This window comes from Oryctolagus cuniculus, chromosome 3 (genome assembly GCF_051225735.1).
Source record: "Oryctolagus cuniculus isolate XC-2025 breed Fujian yellow rabbit chromosome 3, ASM5122573v1, whole genome shotgun sequence".
Taxonomy (NCBI): Eukaryota; Metazoa; Chordata; class Mammalia; order Lagomorpha; family Leporidae; genus Oryctolagus; species Oryctolagus cuniculus.
The window spans coordinates 153238890-153262478 of NC_142869.1; the positions used below are offsets into that span (position 1 = coordinate 153238890).

A 23589-nucleotide genomic window follows, 5' to 3' on the forward strand; every position below is an offset into this window, starting at 1 on the left:
AACCAAAAACCAAAAACCAAAATCTATGATATAATAGGATAGGATGAGGTGGCTAAAATGTAACCAGGATGCTTCAGAATTAAACTCTGTATTTTCAGATCAGAAGGAGTTCTACAACAATTAATTGGACTAACAATCTCCACAATTGAGATGATCTTCAAAGTGTATAAAAACACACTCCTGGTTACATCCTATTTATAACCATGATTCCATCATGGGTCAAATGGTACACTGTTGAACTGTAAAAGCCTCATATTGGGGCAGGCACTGTAGCATAGGGATAAAATCACCTCCTGGAGTGCCGGCATTCCATATCGGCGCCAGTTCGAATCCCAGCTGCTCCACTTCCCTTCTAGCTCTCTGCTATGGCCTGGGAAAGCAATGGAAGATGGCCCAAGTCCTTGGGCCCCTGCACCAACATGGGAAGACCTAGAGGAAGCTCCTGGCTTTGGATCGGTGCAGCTCCAGCCATTGCGGCCAACTGGGGAGTGAACTAGCAGATGGAAGACCTCACTCTCTCTCTGCCTCTCCTTCTCTATGTAACTCTGCTTTTCAAATAAATAAATCTTTTTAAGAAAGCCTCATATTTAGTTTGCTCCCTTCACATATATCTTAAAAATTTACCTGTAATAACATCAAGAAAATGTTCATTGACTTCACTTATTAAACGGACAAGAGTGGTAATAAACACTTTGCTTTCGTGACATCCCTATGATAATTTCCTAACCAACAAATAACCATTGTTTTGCCTAGCGTTTTTCTGTATTTCCCTTCATTACTGGTCTACACTTGTCAGAGAAAATAAACTTCCTCAAACATGAAAAACTAAGATTGACAGTTGCGGTGTTTGTCCTGGACAAACACAATGCTATTTAAAAATCACAATTTATCAGTGCTTTATGAAAACTGATTGGCTTGTAGAAATAACAGTCTAGTCGACACTCTTCCTCCTTTCTCTAGATATGGACAAAAGCATTATCTCAGCAGGCAGGGAGGGGGATTTAAATTAATTTATGCTTTCATGAATTCAGCTCTACTCAGCAAATTAATTCATTCATTCACTAAAATGAATAGCACAAAAAGGGTATGTTTTGGTCAACCAACTGACTGAATTAATATAATTTTGAAATACAAAGGACTGCAGGTTTTACTTAGCTGAAGCCAATAAAATGGCAGATTGTTATTCTTTTATCAGTATTTAGCAGACATGTCATATGAGAACACTCACAAAACTCTGTAGTACACCAGTAGCTATTTTACAAACCACAGTGGAAGCAACATTCTATTCAGAGATTGCCTTTGTTCTTTGTAAACATGCCAGCACTGAGCCATATAACCAAAAGGGAATTTTTAATTTGAAAAATAAGGCATTTAAATTCTGTACAAGAAACTATATTTTTAAATTTTCATTTATTTGAAAGGCAAAGTGAATGAGGCAGAGTGAATGCTTTTATCCATGATTTACTCCCCCAAATGCCCACAGTTAGGTGGGGCTGAGCCAGGTTGAATCCAGGAGACAGGAACTCAGGCTGGGTTTCCAACATGTGTGGCAGAAACCCCAATTCTTGAGTTGTCGTCTGCTGCTTCCCAAGGTACATATTAGAAGGAAGCTGGAAAACTGCAGCAGCCGGGAGCCAGAGTGGGTGGCAGCTTGGAGACAGAGGTGGGACTGGACTGCAGCAACTCATGGTAATACAACTCATGGTAATACAGTGGGAGAGCATGGCATGAGTCTGGACTGGATCCCTGGGGGCTACTAGTTGCTAGCTATTTCCTGTGTACCCAGTGGAAGTAGAGGGGGCATGCAGATCTCACCCCAACTTCCCTACAACAGCTCCCGCTTTCCAGCTGAGAAAGCATCAGTCTTATTTTGGGTTTGGGCAGGAGCTGCAGAAGTCTTTGTGCTTGTGCACAGCAACTAGCTGAGACAGGAGGCCATCTTCTTGGCAGTACTGGTGGCAGTTGGGGGGAGTGAGCAACATTCGGCCAGTGGCTCTGTACCTGTGTGATTCAGAGATTCTAGTGGAGGGAAACATCTGCACTCCCCCAGACTCTGAGCCTGGTAGTGAGATGGCTGGGCAACCAAGTAGGACGGTGAGACATCCGCAGACTCCCAGGATCAAGACTTTTAGATGGAACTGGCTCAGGGAACATCTGCCTTTCTGTTGTCTGGACAGGCTGTCATAGCAGAGAGAAACCTTTGCAACCATAGACTCTGGAAGCCTTATGTGCAGCATCGGTGGGGATTCAGTGGTTACATGAGAGAGTGCACGGTGCAGCTGGGGGTCGGGGTAACCACTGGGTGTGGATCCCACATGCCCGGAGCTTCTTGGTTGCCTATGGCAGGACACTGCAGTGGGAACTGTGCTCACAGAGAGAACTACACAGATCATTTGTGCAGTTCATATGGTGGCATAGATGAGTAAACACACTGGGGACTAACACCCCACATTGAGATCTACTACACCCAACATAGATGTTACCCTGGATAAACGCCTCACCCTGGAACACTGACCAGCGCTCCCTGGCCACACCCAACACACACCTCTTGGTATGCACTGCAAATGGAGACATTCCACTAAGCCACAGATGTGTAGCTCTAAGATAAAAAACCATCATAGGATTAAAACAAAAATCAGCTCCACAAATGTCTAAAAACAAACACAAATTCAAGAAACAAAAACAAGGAAGACACCATGACACTCCCCTCAAAGGAACACAGCATTTCAATATCAGAAAGTGAAGTTGAAGAGATCATGTGCCAGAAATGGAATTCGCAAAATTAATCATAGGATAACTCAAAAGCAATCAGAAGCAAATCCACGAACTAAAGAACACTATATGACATGAATGAAATTTTTACCCATGAAATTGAAATTTTTAAAGAGAAATTAAAATATTAGAAACAAAGAACTCAATAGATCAAATAAAGACTAAGAGGGAAAGCCTTAACAAGCAGACTTGTTGAGGCAGAAGAAAGAATCTGAACTACAAGAAAAATCTTTGGAAAACTTACAGATAAAAAAAAAATAGAAAACTTAAAAACAGTGTTGGAGATTTAGGGGATACTATCAAATGACCCAACATATATGGGTCTTAGGAGTTCCTGAAGGGGTAGAAAGAGAATGGATTACAAGGCCTATTTTATTTTAGCAAAATAATTACAGACAACTTCCTCAATTTGGGAGAAAGAAAGGGAGGTCCAAGTACAGGAAGCACATAGAAACATGACCAGAAACGGTCTTCACCATGACACATTGTAGTCAAACTTTCCATAGTAAAACATAAAAAAGATACTAAAATGTTCACAAGAGAAACGCCAGATTACTTTGAGAGGATCTCCAATTAGACTCACAGCTTACTTCTCATCAGAAACCCTACAGGCTAGAAGGGCATGGCAAGATATATTCCAAGTCTTAAGAGATTAAAAACTGTCAACCCAGAGTACTGTACCATGCAAAGCTCTCATTTATGAATGAAGGTGAAATAAAGACCTTTCATAAAAAATAGAACCTGAAAGAATTTGTCACTACTCATCAAGCCTTACAAAAGATGCTTAAGCATGTGCTACACACAGAAACACAGTAAGATAGCCATCATTAAGAAATCATGTGAAGACAGAAAATCCCCTAGTAAAAATACAAAAGAAATCCAAAGTAAACAATAGGCAGACCAAGTACTTACTTACCAATAGTCACTGAATACAAATGGATTCAACTCTCCAGTTAAATATACAGACTGGCTGAATGGATTAAAAAAACATAACCCATCTATTTGCTGCCTGTAAGAAACATATCTCACCAACAAAGATACAGGCAGACTGAAAGTGAAAGGATGGAAAAAGATATTCCATGCTAACAGAAAGCAAAAAAAGGACAGATGTTGCCATCCTAATATGAAACAAAATAGACTTTAACACAAAAACTGTTAAAAGATAAAGAAGGACACTATGTAATGATTAAGGGATCAATTCAACAGGAAGATGTAGTTGCAATGAATGTGTATGCACCCAATTAAAGGGCACCTAGCTATTTAAAAGAAATGCTAATGGATCTAAAGGGAGACAGATTCCAATACAACAGTAATGGGGGACTTCAACACCACACTTTTATCAATGGACAGATCTACTAGGCAAAAAATCAACAAAGAATTAACAGAGCTAAATGACACTATTGACCAAATGGCCCTAAGTGATATCTAAAGAACTTCTCACCCCCAGTTGAAAATACACACAAATTCTTCTCATCAGTTCACAGAACTTTCTCTAGGATAGACCATATGCTAGGCCATAAAGCAAATTTCAGCAAATCAAAAAAAAAAAATTGAAGTCATACCACACATCTACTCCAACCACAATGAAATGAAGCTGGAAATCAACAACTTAAGAATTTCTAGATCATATGCAAACACATTGGAATTGAACAACTTGTTCCTGAATGAACTCTGGATCACAGAGGAAATCAAAAGAAAAAAATCAAAAAATTTCTGGAAACAAACGAAGATGACAAAACATCATATCAAAACTTCGGTTATAGTAAGGCAGTGTTAAAAAGTTTATAGCAACTGGTGCTACATCAAGAAATTGAAAAGGTACCAAATTATGAGTTATCAATGCATCTCAGGGATGTAGAAAAACAATAACAAACCAAACCCAAAATTACTAGGAGGAAAGAAATTATTAAAATGAGAGAATAAATAAACAAAATTGAAACCAAAAAATGAAATCCCACTGTTGGGAATGTAAACTGGTACAGCCATCGCAGAAAATAGTATGGAGATACCTCAGAAATCTGAATATAGATACATACTATGCAGTACTATTCAGCTGTAAAAATAAATGAAATCTTGTCTTTTGCAACAAGATGGACACAACTGGATGCCATTATACTTCGTGAAATAAACTGATCCCAAAAAAGGCAGAGATCCTATGTTTTCCCTGATCTGAGGTAACTGAGTACCTGAAAAGTAATGTATTGGAGTAAAATAGAGATTCAACGATTGCTCTTGCCTCTCTTAATACTATTTGTTGAATTCTTTTACTTAATGTAGGGTTAACTATATGATCATTAAGAAGGCTGAAAATAGATTTAGTAAAAATTAACAGTGGTGTGAGAGGGAGGAGGAAGAAGGGTTGGAATATGGGCAAGAGGGAAGGAAAGGGCAAAGTGTCATTATGTTCCTAAATCCATATATATGAAATACATGAAACTTGTGTAACTAAAATTAAAAAAAATAAAAAAGGAAGCTGGAATTGGAGGCCAAGTCAGGACATGAACTCAGGCATTCCTATATGGGATGTTGGCATTTTTTTTAGCAGTTATTTGAAAGGCAGAGTGACAGGGAAAGAGAAAGATAGAGACAGAGAGTGTGTAAGGTCTTCCATCTGCTGGTTCACTCCGCAGATGGCTGCAACAACCTGGGCCATGCCAAATCCAGGAGCCTGGAATTCCACCTGGGTTTCCCATGTGGGTAGCCAGGGCCCAACCTCTTGGTTTTTTTCTGCTGCTTTCCAGGCATGTAAGAAGGAAGCTGGATCAGAAATGGAGCAGCAGAGACAAACTGGCACTCTGATATGGGATGCCCACATTTCAGGTGGTAGCTTAATCTACTGTACCACAATGCTGCCCCCTCAAGAAGCATCTCAACCCATGCACCAAAAGCTTGCCCTGTGATGTAAATTTAAATACTGCCATAATATATATTGAACATTTAGAAAGGGTCATGAAATTTGTTTAAATGGGCATTTTCAGGAGTATGTGTATTGGCACTATCACATTTGATAGGCAACAGCTGATAGCCCAAGCATTTGGATTCCTGAGAGCCACACATATGAGACCTGGATGGAGGTCTTAGCTCTTGGCTTCAGCCTGGCCTGGCCCTGTTTGCTGCATGCATTTGGATGGATGAATGGATGTCAACACTCACATTTATGTTCTCTGTCTTTCCTTCTCATTTATTACAACTTTCAAATAAATAAAACTTTTTTTAAATGGGCATTTTCCAATTAATTTGTACATTTTAAGGGATGAGCATTTTACAAGAAAATCACTGTTTCATTATGTAATGCACTTGAAGCAATAATTTAGGTTTCTTGCATTTAGGACAATAGAGTTTTAAAAGTCAAATTTGCTTGAGCAGAATTCTTTAAAGCAATGTTTCCCAAGAGTGGGCAATGTGACTCCTGAGAGCACTGTGGGTTGTCAACAACTGGAAGTCACTGGTATCAAACACAAAATATCTAGTCCCTAATATCAACAGTGCTGAGATTGAGAAAACCTGCTTTGAAGCAAAATCATTCAATTTGGAAGCCAGTGAACATGTGAAGTTTTTGATAAAGAAGATCATTCAAAGCAAACTCAGCACAGCAAGTCACTGTCTGAGAAAAGTAAAACCCAGGCCCAAATGACACTCAGAACACCTCACTTTAAGCATGAAAAGTCAAGATAGGGAATTGTCTAAACTGACACAATGTGGCATAACGTAGCCCCACTTGCACATACACACCTCAAGCTTTATTTTTAGGCCTATAGTAGGTACTCCACAATTACTTATTGAGGGAAGAAGAGAGGGAGAGGTGTATCTTCTGTTAACATTCATCAGGATACAAGATAACCTTAAACCATGATAATGTACTTTTTTAAATTTTGGCAGGTTATTAAAGTCTTATAAAGCCCAAATCCTTCTTTAACAGTAGTACAAGAGTGTAGCGTGCGCATGGGAGTTCTCACCACTGCACCTTTGTACACTGCCTTCTGTGTACATCTGCCTTTCATTTCCTCTCCGTCCCCCTTTGCAGTCCCTAGCATGTGGTGCTGGCATTGATTTAGCTTCAGCCGCACAGGGGAGGCTAGCTAATTCCCTAAGGAAAGAAAACCAAAGTGACCTGGGTTGTTGAATGGTCACGCGGCACCGTGCTGCCTCTCCAGCTGGGATGCCTCAGTTGCAAAATGCTGCCTGAGAAGGAAACTTATTAAATCTATTGTGTTTGAGTTTCTGTTACAGCCACTTGTACAAGGTAATTCTTCATTTATAGATCCCTATGTGTCTAGTGCTATAAATGCATGCTATATGAGAAATGCTAAACTTTCATGTTAAATTTTCACTGCAAATAATAATGGGCTGTACAATCACTCTATACATTAAGGTCAGAAGAAGAATTGTCATGTCTTTGATGCAGTTAATTCTCAGAGTGGGTATTTGTTGTAGTGGTTAACACATCTCTTGGGACACCCATATCCATACCAGGGTACCTGGCTTCAAGTCCTGACACCATTCCCAATTCCAACTTCCTAGTAAAGCATACCCTAGGAGGATGTGAGGAGGGCTCCAACAATTGGGAGGCACAGACGCAGTTCCAGATGCTTGGCTTCAGCCTGGCTGAGCCCCAGCTGTTGCATGTATTTGGGGAGTAAACCAGAGGTTGGAGCTTTCTGTCTCTCTACCTTGAAAATACATACTCTTAAAACAACATACAGCCCATTCTTATTTATGTAATCTAAGGGAGAAAAGAAGTCACAGAATAAATCTCAAGATAAATGCCACAGGAATCCATTGTTTCATGGATACAGTACTTACACAAACTCATTTCTATGACAGCAGGCTGGGTCCTACAGATTGTAGGCTAAGACACATAATTTTAGCTTTAAAAATTTTATAATTACATCATTGCCATCATCTAGCCCTGTCTCCCTTTGACTAACATGCCAATGAGAATCTTCGTAGCAAGGAGAAAAGGGATGAAAGTGTGAAAGCTGTACAGACTAAGTAGACTCCAACTGCCGATTTTTGGATATACTATGAAAAGGAATTTTGAAAATTCAGTTGAAGTTAATTCAAAAGCTCTATGTCCACTTCGGCTTTCAGAAAACATACCTGCTTCTCCTAGAACACATTCTCTATTAAACTCTGAAGTATTTTTCTTGGGATTTAATTTTAATATACACATGAGGGTACTTCAAGTTCAGGGAAAAATGTAACCAAAAGGATGTATTTCCCATCAAGTTTTTAGCACTCCTCATATTTAGTAATTTACTCCTACTTTGTGTGAATCAGGGGAGAAATTATTAAGCAAGAATTTCTCATCAGATCAAGTTATTTCAATTAAGCAGCTATGCAATTCAGATTCTTCATTAATACTGCTTTTTAAAAATATAATTTTCCCCTCAATAAAAATTGATGTCTCAAATACTGTGACAATACCGTATAATTTTTATAGTTTTAAATGGTGGCTTAACCTGCTGCACCACAACACCTACCTATATTTTTATTTATATGTTTTATTGGAAGTTTTCCTTTTGCAAAAACAAGTATTTATTTATTTTCATTTATTTGAAAGATAGAGAAACAGAGCAAGCTTCCATCCGCTAGGTCACTTTTCAAATACCCACAACAACTAGAGCTGCACCAGGCCAAAGCCAGGAGGTAGGAACCTAATACAAGGTACCAGGGACCCAAGTACTTAAACCATGATTCACTGCCTCACAGGGACACTTCAGCAGGATGCTGGACTTGGAAGTGAAGCTGGGACTCAAACCAGGCACTCTGCTGCCTTTCATATATATAAAAAAAGGAAAAAAAAACATTTTATTATAAATTATTTACCTGTTATCATCATATAACATTGCAGCAATGTGTTGTTAATACATTTTTAACATGCAAGTAAAATAGAAGCATGGAGTGGGTGCTGTAGTGCAGCAGGGTAAGCAGCAGTTTGAAATGCCCACATTCCATATTGGAGTACATGGTTTGAGTCCTGGCTATTTGGCTTCTGATCCAGCTTTGTACCTAGGAAGGCACAGAGTATTTGGGCTGTTCCCACCAACAAGGGAGTCCCGGATGGAATTCCTGGTTCCTGGCTTCAGTATGGCCCAGCCTGGTCTGCTGTGGACATTTGGGGTGTGAACCAGAGAATGGGCAATTTCTGTCTGTGTCTCTCCATTACTCTGTCTTTCAAACAAATAAATCTTAAGAAGAAAACCTTATTTGATGCAAAAAAGTTTAAGTTATGCATTTTTTTTTTGACAGGCAGAGTGGACAGTGAGAGAGAGAGACAGAGAGAAAGGTCTTCCTTTGCCATTGGTTCACCCTCCAATGGCCGCCGTGCTGTGGCTGGCGCACCGCGCTGATCCGATGGCAGGAGCCAGGAGCCAGGTGCTTCTCCTGGTCTCCCATGGGGTGCAGGGCCCAAGCACCTGGGCCATCCTCCACTGCACTCCCTGGCCACAGCAGAGAGCTGGCCTGGAAGAGGGGCAACCGGCACAGAATCCGGCGCCCGGACCGGGACTAGAACCCGGTGTGCCGGCGCCGCAAGGTGGAGGATTAGCCTAGTGAGCCGTGGCGCCGGCCAGTGATGCATTTTTTTTACAATACAGTTTTCATAAACTTTTTGAAGACCCTCTCATAAACATAAATAAAAAAAAAATTAGCACCAAAATAAGTTTATCCTTCAACTCCATTTTTCCATGAATATTTTGAGGCACCTTCTTGTGCGTGGTTATCCATGAATTTCATTGTAAGATAGTAAATGGGATGATAATTATTTTAAAAGATGTGTTTATTTATTTGAAAGTCAGGGTTACAGAGAGGGAGAGATCTTCCATCTGCTGGTTCACTCTCCAGATGGCTGCAATGGCCAGGGCTGGGCCAGGCCAAAGCCAGGAGGCAGGAACTTCATCTTGGGTACAGGGACCCAAGTACTTGGGGCATCTTCTGCTGCTTTTCCCAGGCCATTAGCAGGCAGCTGGATTCGAAGTAGAGCAGATGGGACATGAACCAGTGCCCATAATGGATGCTGGCATTGCAGGCGGTGGCTTTTCCTGCTGTGCCGCAGTGCCAGCCCAGTAAGGAGTATGTCATGAAAAGGACACCCTTGATCTGACACATGCAGACCACTGACCTACAATATGTAAAGTTCCTCATAATTTGAACACTCCTTGATTCTTTGAAAAACATTATGGGGCCATCAAAGGAGGAGGTGCCTTTCTCTGAAGGGAGGAGAGAAATTCCACTTTGACTATGACCCTGTCTGAATAAGCTCGAAGTCGGCGAACTCAAAAGGCTTCCATAGCCTTGGCAACTCATGACTAGAGCCTAGGGAGATTACCAATGCCATAAACCAGAATGTCAAATTGTTAAGTCAACAACAGGAGTCACTGTGTACTTACTTCTCATGTGGGATCTGTCCTTAGTGTGTTGTCCAATGTGAAGTAATGCTATAACTAGTACTGAAACAGTATTTTACACATTGTGTTTCTGTGTGGGTGCAAACACACTTAATATATACTGAATTGATCTTCTGTATATAAAGATAATTGAAAATGAATCTTGATGTGAATGGAATGGGAGAGGGAGCGGGAGATGGGAGGGGTGTGAGTGGGAGGGAAATTAAGGGGGGGGAGCCATTGTAATCCATTAACTGTACTTTAAAAATTTATATTTACTAAATAAAAAAATTAAAAAAAAAAGTTCACATTACAAGTCCAGATAATCAGCAAGTCGACTTCCACTCTTAACATGTTAAGGTACCACAATTAAACCAGAGAAGTGTACCTGGTTTCTAAAGCAATACATAGACAACAGACTCCAATAATTACTCAAACATTCCTGTGAGTGGTGGGGAATTCCACAATGCTGACCTGACATCTCTCATAGGTTAGCAGAACAATCGAGCTGGGGCCTTTCATTCATTGGTCTCAGCAGGCTATGCTATTGTCCTCAACAGAGGACTCTGCCCTTGGTCTGTCCTTCAGCTGAGGGTCACTCCTTATAGTGATAAACGATTATCCCTGCATTTCTCCCAAAAAGCTCATTCAAGAAGATACGCACTGGCAATTCAATGCACCTGATCCCAATGTGGCATGGGAGGAACAGCTCTCAGAACCAGGCAGGGCAAATGTCTACGTAGCAGAACTTCCCATTCAACAAGCAGCACCTCTCACTCCATACTGCATTGCAGATGGGTTAACTACACTCCCATTTTTCTGAGGCAATTGTCCTGCCATCAAGTTGAAGGATAATCACTATACTGTGCCAACCTCATGGACCATATATGATTTCAGGAACTACCTTCCCTTCCCCACATCTACCATCTCCACTGTGTCTATCATTATTACCTCCTTTCTCCGCCATACAAGATCCTGACACAGGCAACAGTTGGTTAACATTTTGCAGGTTTTCAGGTATTAAAATAAACTCCGTAAGACAAAATTTGAGGAAATACTCCCTGGTGAAATTAGAGAAACCCACACTTTACATGTAATAAACATAACTCTTGGTCAAATGGCCAAGTGCTAGGAAACACCTGACTACATACAATTAACTATAAAAGAATCAACATACACAAACTTAAGCTGATTCATATCCCAAAACAATGCCAGTTCTGAATCACCTTTTAGAAAACTATCAAGAAAGTTAACTCATGAGAGGTCATTTGGTGTAGTAGCTTAAACTAGCACTTGGAATGCCTGCATCTCACATCTGGGTGCCTGGTTTGGATTTCAGCTACTCTGTTTCTGGTCCAGCTTCCTGCTAATGCTTACCCTGGGAGGCACATGGGAGACTCAGAGTCCCACGCCCCTGGTTTCAGCCTGGCTCAGCACTGGCTGTTGCAGCCATTTGGGGAGTGAACTAGAGGATGGAAGACCTGTCTCTCTCCCTTTTAAATAAATAAAACTCATTTTACAAACGAAAGTTTAAACAACACTTTTTTTTTTCAAAAACAAAACTTTACCAAGGCATTTAAGTAATGTATTATTCCCCAGTTAGACAAAAATAATAACACCATTTGAAGACACACATATAAACATTTACTTGTTAATCTTATGAATCTCTGAAAACAAAAAAAAAATCATTTGTAATATATAGGAAGGAAAAAGATATTATCCACAATATTCTTTCTAGCGGATTCTTTCAACTTTTCCTTTCTGTCCTTATATATACATAGGATGCCAAATTACCAATTTTATGAAATACATCTTTAACCAAATAAGCATGACGCTAGGATTTCCAAACTCAGACAGCCAGTTTCTCCAGTTTCCCACGTGAAGCAGCATACTTTTTCTCCATCATCTCAATTGCCATCAAACTTCAGGACTTATAGGATGACAGGTTGGTGACTGGCATGGGAGGCACCTGTTGGCTTTACAGAAGCCTTTAAGTTCATTTGATTCAAAACTTAAGGAAGCTTTGCCACCAGCTATTTGAAAAGCGAGAACCAGGCAGCAGCAAGACCTGGCCTGGAGCTCTCTTACCCGCAGGGCCTCGATGACAAGGTCTCTGGCCTCCAGCTCCCCTTCCATCACGCTGAGAAGCATCCGCAGCTCTGACTTACTCAGGGTGTCCACGTCAAACTCCTTTTTCTGTAACACAAATTTTTTAAAAAGGCAATGAAAAAATTATTTCTCAGGAAGATGCACGCAGTCTAAAGGCAGTCAATAGAGCATTTTCCTCTCCGTAGCTCCACGCATCCGAGAGGCACTTGAGTCTGCTCAACAGAACACCACACTCTCTCTGGGCAGAGAAGTGAGAACCCAAAAGCCAGTCTCCTGAATCTCCTTCCCAGAAGGCCAGCACTCACAACCTCTCCAAACTACACAGATGCAGAATCCCTGGAGTCTGCATCAAAACAGGCCCAGCAGATGTTGAGAGGTATCTAGGGGAGCTGAGAGAACACGGAGGAGTTCCTTCTGGGAGGTTTATTATAAATTTCAGGACCTCTAATAATAACAGGTCATGTTTACAGAACACTCGGCAGCAGAGGCCATCAGCCAACAGCCTACAGATCTGGCCCACAGATGTGTGGTACTTGGACCACAAAATGTTTCTTTCTCTCTCCCCCTCCCCATTTAGGCAGTATTAGGAAACTCTAAAGATGTCACCAAAAAAAAATTCAAATTCCTGGCTTGTCTTCAAAAGTCAGATGACTGGGTAACCCCAGATTCAGATTTCCATGGGGCAGAATCTGCAGAGCCAAATGACAGCTGCCCCTCAGACCAAACATGCTTTTCCTTCCACCACGCTCCCTCCCCGCCACCACCACCCATGCATGCACACACTCACACGCACCCATGCACACCTGGTCTGGCACTCTGGGTCTGGCACTCTTGCTACACGTTCTCAAAGCACTTTCTTAGGCAATGACTCTGCAGCTGCCTGAAACTCTACATGGTGGGCTAGGCAGGGACCTGAGGCTGGAGTAAGTGAGGCGGAGTAAGTGAGTCAGAGCTGAAGCTCCAACAGGAGACGTCAAGGCCAGAGCCCCAAGGGTCCCAATTCCTTACCCGAAGCTCTCCAAACCTTGCCCTCTTCTCTACACTACCATCCTGGGTGACTGCATACAATCTCACTACTTTAAATCCCACCGACCTCTCTCCTCACCACATTCACAAGTAGGTCTTCTGACACCCATTTCAGAGACAAGGCTGAGAGAGGTCCCAGGCTCATGGCTGGGATCAAGTGAGTCCAAACCTACAGCTCCTTCCACAATACCCCAAGCCTTTGACCAGCCAAGTCACCATCATGAGGAGGGGAAACTCACCCTTCCCCAGTGTTTCAGTACAGACAACCTCAGGAGCTGTTCTTCAGGGTATTCCAGAACATTACATTTGTGTAGCACCCAACAGATTCCAAACTATTCTCAAAAAATTTAACCTACATGATATCATCATCATCTGTTTTTTAGTTAAGAAAACTCAGAGAAGTCAAACGTACCCATTCCCATCAAAGTAAATGGTAAAACCAGAACCAATGAGTACAACCAAGGCATGTGCCTTGTCTGCACACCACACCAGCACAGTCCCAATGCTCTGTGAGTTCAGAATAAGGTGGCACCATTCTACCTTTCTATCCATCCAGCAAGAACTGGTTTAGCACTTACATATCTAACACCAGGCTCTCCTTGTCAGACACAAAAATAAACACAGCAAAGGCTGATTCCAGGGGCTTTTCACAAGGCATCACCAGCACTGGTGATGTTTGAGTTCCAAAGGTCTGGAAAGAGATACAGTATGGAAAATAGCATTTAGGAGGCTCTCTGAAGAATCATTTATTAAGGAATCTTGTTAAGTTCCTTCTCTTTTGCATATATGCTAGAGAGAACAGTGAGTTGAAAGGCAGGGGCTAAGGATGGTAAAGGAGAAAAGAAAAATTTCCAACAGTTCTAATGGGTGTGCAGTTCTGGGAGGCCTCTGCTTGGAAGATAAATTAGCCATGTCCACTGTGAATACTAAAATCCAAAACCCAGCTTTCAGACTCTGCTTCCAACACATAGACTCTCAGGTAAATCCTTAGAACTTCATCATGCTCCAACTTCAACATATATAAAAATTACCTGGAAACAAATCTTTAAAAATAAACAAAAGAGGTGGGAGACTGGCATAGTGGCACAGCAAGTCACGCTCCCTCTTACATCCTATATTGGAGTACTTGTTCAAGTCCAAACTGCTCTGCTTCTGATCTAGCTCCCTGCTAATGATCCTAGCCAAGCAGCAGAAGATGGCCCAAGTACTTGGACCCCTGCCACCCACGTAAGAGACCATGATGGAGCTCCTGGCTTCAGCCTGGCCCAGCCATGGCCATTGTGACCATTTGGGGAATGAACCAGTAGATGAAGATCTCTCCCATGCCAATACTGACTTTCAAATAAATAAATACATCTTGAAAAAAAAAAATCACCTGGACTCACTGGCAAAAGACAGACTGCTGCCCGTCTCTTGACTCCAGAAATCCTGCCCTGCTAAGATGATGTGGGGCTGTGAGTGTGTATTTCTGACAAGTTCCTAACGCTGCTGCTGGCCCAAGGACTACACTTTAAGAAGCATTTCTCCAGCTTATTTGAGTCTGTTTTCTCATCTGGATAATGGAAATCCTAACACCTTCCTTGCAAACTTCTTGTGATGATTGAACAAAAATATATAAATGAAGTAAGTGCAAAATAAAGGCCGGTGATTGTTATTATTAACCCAGATGTCTCATGTAAGGAGGAATGGGATGTTGGCTAGGAGCCTATTTCTTTGAAAATCCACCAGCCCAAGTCCAATAAACTGTTTATTGATGATGATGAAAGACAGACTCTTTCATCCTGGTTTTGCCCACTGAGATGGGAGAGTAAGCTGCAATTCTTAGGTACTTTAGAGGGTAATGTTTTATTAATGCTGCTGCTGGTTGCTCTAAAGATTTTAATTAATTGTATATTTTATTGTCCTTGTTTCCCTCAAGCTTCACAAGCAAAGCACTCTCTTTTAAAAACTAATAAATTATGAAAGACATTGCCAAGATTCTGATTCATACAGCTTGCCCTGCTTCCATCATCACCAGCATCACAACATGTGACCCTCAACCAGCTCTTCTATACATCAACAAGAAAAAAAGCATTCAAATGAAAAAAAGAATCCACTTGCTAACCTACAGATCATGTCACATAGGATGCTTAAAAAAAAAAACCCTCCCATCACAGTGTTCTATAATATTTTTAGTTTTTATTTATTGTGAGAGACAGAGGTCCCATCCACTCATTTGCCTCTGAAATACCCACAATGGTGGGAGCTGGGTCAAGCCAAAGCCAGTAGCTGGGAACTCAATCAGGTTTCCCATGTGAGTGGCAGGGACCCAATTACTTGAGCCATCACCACTGCCTGGAGGGTCTACATTAGCAGGAAGCTGGAGTCAAGAGCCAGAGCTGGGTATCAAACTCATGTATTCCAATTTAGACTGCGGGTATCTTAACCACCAGAACAAATGTCTAGCTGTAGTATTTTAAACAGAATGTCTTTCTATCTCTCTCCTCTCTGCACTCTCCCATCTCTGATTCCCTACTAAAATACTACAAATTGCTGGTCTTCTTAGTAAAAATAGTATGGTTTTTAATTCTCCAATACCTGATGTGTCTATTCCCTATTCTGGCAAAACAGGATGAAAGTACAAGGCAATATGCTTAAGACCCCAGATGTTTTATAAATAAATACAAAGCACTTTGGTATTTTTAGGAAAAAAACAGAACCAAAAATTCCAACATAAAACTTCATTTTTGTTTTATACAAAGTGACATTTTATCCAATGTACATATGGAACAAAAGTACTTAGATGCAGAAAAAAATTATTAGCAAAGTTTCTTGGTCTGAGAGTGGGAAAGAACTGTTCTAAATCTTATAATATTCATGAAGGATTATCTTAATCTAATTTTCAAAAGATAGGGGATGGAGCAGATGAAAATACTGCTACTCATTAAAAAAAATAAATTGAGTCTCTATCAGGGCATTGAAAATATGACCTCCTCCAGAAAATAAACAACCAAAATTATAACAGACACATTCACAGACTAAGCTTTATTACTGTATTTGTTTTTCCCAATTAAAAAATAAAAATCCAGCTCTTACAACATAAAGGAACTCCAAAACATAAAGCCAGTGGTGAATACTTAGTATAGCAGTTAGGTGGCCATTGGGATACCCACCTCCCATAGCAGAGTGCCTGGTTTGAATACCAGCTGCTCTGCTTCTGATTCAGCTTCCTGCTAATGGGCAACCCAGGAGGCAGGGAATGATGGCTCAAGTACTTGGGTCTCTGCCAGCCAGGCTAGGAGAGCCAAATGGAGTTCTGAGCTCCCGACTTCAGACTTGCCCAACCCTGTCTGTTGTGGGCATTTGAGGAGCAAACCAGATGGAAGATATGTGCCCATCTGTCTCTTAGTCTCTGCCTTCCAATTAAATGAAAATAAGTAGATACTCTTTAAGAACACATGAAACCAAACTTGCCAGATTCTATCTCCACAGGCCACCCTTCTGCATGGTATGTTTCACAGGAAAAGTCCAATACTCCTGGAAAAGAACTTTTTAAAAATGCCCACATTGGTCTTAGCTGGGGCTGAAGCCACCGAGGAGCCAGGAACTCAATCTAGATCCTCCATATAGCTATCAGGAGCCCAATCACTTAAGCCATCACTGCTGCCTCCTAGGGTCTGCATCAGCAGGAAGCTGGAGCCAGATGCCAGAGACGATTTAAACTCAGGTGGGACCCGGGTGCCTTAATTGCTAGGTCAAATACCTGCCCTAAGGGCTTCTTAATGCCTAGTTTTAAAAATCAAGCACAGCAGCTTAAGTTAACCCAGATGCTTTTCATTAAACAGATACACCACCATCTTTAGGATACAATAAATTAGGTATTTTAATTTAGTGTATATTTATTAGGGAGAGAGGGAAAGAGGGAGAACCACAAAACAGACCAAAAGCTGCTAACACCAAGTTTCCTCATGGCCCTCGGATCTTTGGTGTGACATCAGTCACACCAGGGCTGCTGTCTCAAAATATGGTGACCAATCACAAAGTGGGACACTTTCTGGCTCTTCTCACCAACTGAAAAACAAAACAAAACAAAACAAAAACTTTGTTCCAGTTTAAAATCCAGTAGGTTGTGATAACCTTGAGCAATGAGTTTAACACAGGAGGGTGGCACAGCGTCAGAGAGCAGCTGCTGGACTGGAAGGTGGGTGGAGAGGAAAATGAGGTTAAGGACAGGCAGGAAGGGGTTGGGGAGAATCTGCAAAGAAGGATGAGCCAATTCATCTGCTGCACTCGCAGGTTTCTCATCAGTAAAATGAGGATACTGGCAGAAGTGATGGCTAAAATCTCTTCCAGCCTCCAGATGTCCTGATTTTGTGTATCATCAGGGTAGCTAGATTACTGCACTGAGAAAATTTAGGTCATTCCCTGAGCCTAAAAGCCTTTGAGAAGAACTTGAGACAAACTGATTTTTGCCTCTGTCCTCCGAATACAGAGCAATTACTTTCTCCTGATTTAATAGTATGTGCTAATGATCAATAATGCATTTAGAACCTTCTGTGCAGGCAAGATGTATGCCATGGGGGTGAATAAGGGCTCTAAATAAGGGAAAGCAATGAAACTCATCTTGAAATTTTGAGAAGACTAAATTTTGAAAACTACCATTAACAGGAAAACAATTAAATCCAGCTTTCTAGGCTCATAGAGTAAATGTGCAGTCAGCAACTGTAAAGGTTTTTGTAGAGAAGCGTATGCTTCTCATGCTTTCAAGTTAGTTTCAAATTTCCAGAATTGCTTCTTGTCTGGAGATTATTTCTTCTGATTCCTCTCTCTACCTGGAGGAAAGAGGTTTTGGGATGGGTTTACACTCATCTGTTGGTGCTCTTCTAAAATCTCTTCTCTGCTCATTCCCCTGAATCCTATCTTTCTTCAGTGTATCACTCAAATCTCACTTTTGTGTTGCCCTTCTAGACTCTAGCTATCTTATTCTTCAAGTTGGTCTTTTAGAAAGACTGATTTATTTGAAAGGCACAGAAACAGAAACAGAGACCTTCCAGATGCTGGTTCACTACCCAAATGGCCACAATGGCTAGGGCTGGGCCAGCCTGAAGCCAAGAGTCTAGAACTCCATCTGGGTATCCCCAGGGAGACCCAAATACTCAGACCACCTTCCCTTGCCTTAGGCCCATTAGCAAGGAGCTGGATCTGAAGCAGAGCATCTAGGACATGACCTGGTTCTCCCATATGGGATGCCAGCATTGTAAGTAGTGGCTTAATCTGCTTCATCACAGCATCAGTCTGAGTTTGCTCCACTCCTTCACCTGGAAATTAATCACCTCCTACCTTGTGCATTTCCTCATAATTTTAAGTGTATTATTTCTACTCACTGTCTTCTCATACCTCCTGGATGTGCGAAGGTGGTAAGAGTATCACACCTTCATATGATGTTATCTAACAGGTGTGCCCCTCTCACCTTTTGGAATAAAGCACTCCTAGCAGGCAGCAGGAAAGACAGAAAGCACTCCAGTGATGTTTCAGGAATTCCCAGCTTCCTAAGATACAAAGTTCCGACCCACACTTAGGGCAACTTAGTAACTAGGCATTGGATCATTCACTCATTATTTTAAAAATCATTTAAAGTAACCCAGGGAAGCAACTCAGGGCATGCCTTGAAGCAGCACAGCGAGAACACCCGGCCCACTGTGCACTCAGATAAATCAGACCGCCTGGGGTCTCTCCTGCAGAACAAGCAGCTCAGGGCCCTGGAAGGAGGTAACACTGACAAGGAAACAAGTCAGGCAGGAAGGAAACCTGGTCATGGCTGCAACTAATTTTAACCAAGAGAAATCTGGGTGAAAAGCAGAAAAAATGGCTCTGTCAAGGGTGGCAGCCTCTGATGCTTAAACCCAGCTCCCTCACTGCTTTCCTTTCCCATCTGCTCTCAGAGCCCATTTCCTCTTCAGATAGAGTTTCCATCCCAGCTCAGCCTTTCAGTGTCACAGCACTGTGGCATGAGATCGAACCAGTTCCATGTGCAAGCAGGCATCCAGAAAGAATCATGGTCCTCTTGAAGCTTCCCGTGCCTTGAAGAATGTCCACCTGATTAAGGTGGCAAATGTCAGCACGCTGATTTGCAACTGAAGGTGCTGGGCCATGGGAGGCTAAATGATATTTGCACAGTGCCAAGGCCCTTTTGTGGAAGAACTCACGCAGGTCTTTAGAACCATTGTGCTGCTTTTCGGTGCAACACAAAAATGTCAAAACCTGTTCCACATGGTAATATTAACTTGGCTATACTGCACTTACTACAATAACCTTTTAAGTTGAAACTCAACCTGGTAGTTGTTCACTAAAAGTGTATTTGAAGAGAGCAAGCCCTGTCACCACCAAACCAGGATTTCTACATGGATGACATCATGCTGTGTACAGCAGTAGTAATCTGATCTCACTTTTGTACAAGTTATTTGTAACAGAGGAAACAAAAAAATTAATCCTATATCATTATTCTCTTGTAATTGCTTTCCATTTCTTTACCAAAAAGCAAAGAAAAGCTTCCTTTTTCAAGTCATGTAAGCCTTGCAAAGGACCCCAAAAGAGACGTAGGGAGAGACTACTCTGTCCTAGGCATGTTGAAGTTGAACACTAGAGGGTAGGTCTTGGGGTTTATGGGATAAGTCACCACTTGGGACACCTGCATCTCATATCAGGGTGCTTGGGATGCAGTCCCAGCTTGGCTTCCAATCCAGCTTCCTGCCAATGCCCTGGAAAGTAGCAGATGCTGGCCTAAGTACTTGGGTCCTGGCCATCTACATGTGAGACCAGATGAAGTTCCTGGCTACTGGTTTTTGCCTGGCCCAGCCCTGGCTGCTGTGGGCATTTAGGGAGCGAACCAACAGATGGGCATACTTCCCTCCCCCACTTCAAATAAATAAATGAAGCCCAAATAAACTAAAATAAGGTTGAATTCTCTCATGTTCTGGCCATTGCAGACTACTCTAAAGCTCTGCCTTACTTCTTTTATTTTCAGTCCAGTTTTCCCTTCTGTTCCCTTTTCCTGTCCTCAAACTTTCTTGTTTCTTCTTCAAGGTTCAACCATGCCCTCCAGCACCTTAATGGGTGATGTGGACAAATTCAGGATGGAAAGTGTGCAGGCACCATCCCACCACCACATCATCCCCAGCTTCAGTGCTCATTTTGAAAAGAATTCCAAATAGAAAACTAATGATGTTAGTGGAGAATGACCCAAGTGCTTGGGCCCCTGCACCCGCATGGGAGACCCAGAGGAGGCTCCTGGCTCCTGTCTTCGGATTGGCTCAGCTCCAGCTGTTGCAGCCATCTGGGGAGTGAACCAGCAGATGGACGACCTCTCTATCTCTACCTCTCTCTCAAATAAATAAAATAAAAACACAATAAAAAGAAATTAAATTCTAAACACAATGTGGAAAGTATCGGAGACAGCACTGAGAAGTGTAGTTTGGAAAGGGGCACAATAAAAAATGAAAACAAGACCAGCATCAGTGTCATCTTTCTGACATACAGTCTATAAAATCTATTATGTTAATTATCACAAATTTCAGGCCAATAGTTTCATTATGATCTGAGAACACACAAGTATACTTCGAATTAGTTGAGCAATGTTAAGTATTAATGGCCCAAGTTCTTGCTAAGCTGTTTTTCATTTCTTTCATTCAATAAATATTTTTGGAATACTTCCCATGTGCCTGGCACTGTGCTAAGCAATTTGGTTTTTTCATTTTGCAAACAAAGCCTGTACATCTACCTTGAAGGAGGTGGCTGCTCTGTCCCAGCTACAGCCTTGTGCCCACATAATCAACAGTAGACATCCCTAAGTGACAACCTAAGTGCTAAGGCTGTGAAAGGTTTTCAAACACAGGAAAATAAAATCAGTTGGCAATCTAGCCTAGGTATGCATTTGGTCACAGGTAGGACAAAGGTGTTTCTCTCAACAAAATTGCTCCTGTGAGAAATGTAACAATGAAGTCTAAACACCAGGTGCAAGTAGAAATATATGCCCTGCTAAGAAGGAAAAAAAAAAAAAAGAGAGAGAGAAAAAGCCCAATGAAAAGCAGGACATTCTAAAGTGCAGGAACATTCCAACTTCTAAGCTAACATTCTAAAGCTCATAGCTGAGACTGAAATGGAAATCTTGACACTCAACTTTGAATGAGTGTGCTGCCTGTTGGGGAGTCCTGGGAACCAGGCACAGCTGCACCCTGCTTGCCAAAGTCTCTGCCCGGCTCCTCTTTGTATCTCAAAGCCCACTCAGAGACCTTGCTTCTCTGTGAAACATTCCCAGGCCCCTCTACCAGGAACCTTCTCCCGGGCTCTTCTCCCCATAATCTAACGCCTCTCAGGACACCACTCTACCTGCTTTGAATTCATACAGGGATCAGTTAGGCAGCAGAGCTCTTACCCTGGAGGTGCCCATCCAGGTGAGCGCTCAGGAATGCGGATTAAACCCGCATTAGTTCTTCCTTAAAGATCATGCTGGCAAACTTTAAACGTTCTATAGCTACTACACAACCGGCTTTTTTTTTAAGAAAGAAAGTTTAGCAAAATTGACTAAGAAGGCCCTTTTTATTATATCTACATTAAATACTATCACCTGAAAGAAAAAAAGTCAGTGTCGGGTGTTAATTTATTTACCATTACTGTTGTGCATTTTTCACAAAATCATTGTATAAATTTTTATTCATTGCTATCACCATGACAACAAATTTTACACCTACTTTTCAGTGTATTAGCTGCTCCAGAAAAGCCCAGAATGACAAGAATGTTGGTTGGCTTCCCAAATATAGCTCTAAAAAGATCTCCATTTTCCTCTCACTCCTAAATTCTTTGGTGACAATAAAAAGCAGGAAGATTTCTGTTTTCCATACTGCCTTATCCATTAGGAGTTATTTTCAGAGTAGAAATAGCAATACGGCCTATAAAAGTCATCACATTTGGCTGAGGCACTGAAAATAACCCAGGTCTCCCTGCACGGTTCGCAGCAAAGACTATTAATATGATCCTACTGAATAATGTAGCTGTTAGCCAGCTTACACTTAACTGCTTAAATCCTGCAAGCATCCGAAGAACAAGGATCACAAACTAAATTTAAAACACCCCACTGAAAATGATATTAAACTGAAAACTATAAATTGAACTTGTTTCTAAGCAACAATCTAAATAGCCAAAACTTAGCGAAACACTCACTTTCAAAAATAGCCTACTGCTTTGGAGATTCCATTGGCTCATGACTGCCAAATGTATATATGAAAAAAGCCCAGTATGTAAACCAATTTGCAATGAAATAAACCTCTAAAATGCAAAACAGAATTATTCACTAAAATGAAACAGAAATTGTCTTCAGTTAACAGAAGGCATGAAGATGTCTTTGATTTTTAATCACTCGAGAAGGAGCAAATATGACAAGTATCATTTTCCTATTTAGCCTTTCTTTAAAAATCAATGTTCTAGATCAAGTGATTAAAATAAAAAGCTCAGTCTACTGCATAAAAAGCCATCAACATATTATTCAAAGTCAGTTATTTTTAAAAACGATTAAGTGAAGAATCTTTATTCATGTTATTTCTACAGAAATAAAGGAGGTTCACCTTCACAGATTTTCCATGGCTATTCCCACTAACAAGGGGGAAATGATGAAATCCCCAACCATCAGCAGTGAAACTCAGACCCCTGAAAATTTTAAGCAGCAGAGAAAAAACACTGACCTTGTTAAAAAATAAAATAAAATAAAATAAAAACTGCCTGCAAGGAAGGTTTTGATTACAGCCTAACGAAATAAGTATATTTCAGCTGCAGACCATACAGCAGATATTTCTGTTTGGTTTGTCAGGTGATTAAAATATTGAATGAAGTAGAAAGCAGCCCATTCTCCATTCTAAACAGGGTAAACAAACAAATCCAACCCTCCTGAGGAGCAAGAAACACAAACCCCACCTCCATCCTTTTTTTTTCCTCTCCTCTCTCCTAACCCTCTCCTGGGAATGAAGGCACCCAACCATTTCAGCTTCCTAGAGACTGGTTGTCCTAACAGGTAGATTTCTTATGGGACTTCATAGAGGGAAACTGGATCAGAAGTGGACAGGTTTCCCTTGCAATCTTAGGAAACTCTTCATTTTCCATGCGAGGAATAAAAGCTCACACCCCCCCCCCCCAAGTTTCTATCTGAGACTTGCCAGTTTTACAAGTGGAAACCAGCAGCCCTTTCCCTTTCTCCTCTTCCTCCTCCACACCTCTCCTCTCCCTCTTCAGAAAACCCTACCTGCCGAGGTGGGAGGAACTGGAAGTG

The 23589-nt window shown here is 41.4% G+C and overlaps 1 protein-coding gene across 9 annotated transcripts in view; it reads right to left on the reverse strand.

Moving 5' to 3' along the window:
- The window catches only part of CTTNBP2 (cortactin binding protein 2), a 219481-nt gene that overhangs the window by 167747 nt on the left and 28145 nt on the right, over window positions 1–23589 (reverse strand). For all 9 annotated transcript variants that reach the window (XR_016230706.1, XR_016230707.1, XR_011387007.2 and 6 more), the window contains 1 exon segment: window positions 12249–12356. Coding sequence is in view for 6 of the 9 variants with exons in the window: in XM_089327939.1 (XP_089184065.1) it covers window positions 12249–12356 (108 nt within the window). In the remaining 3 variants the exon portion in view is untranslated.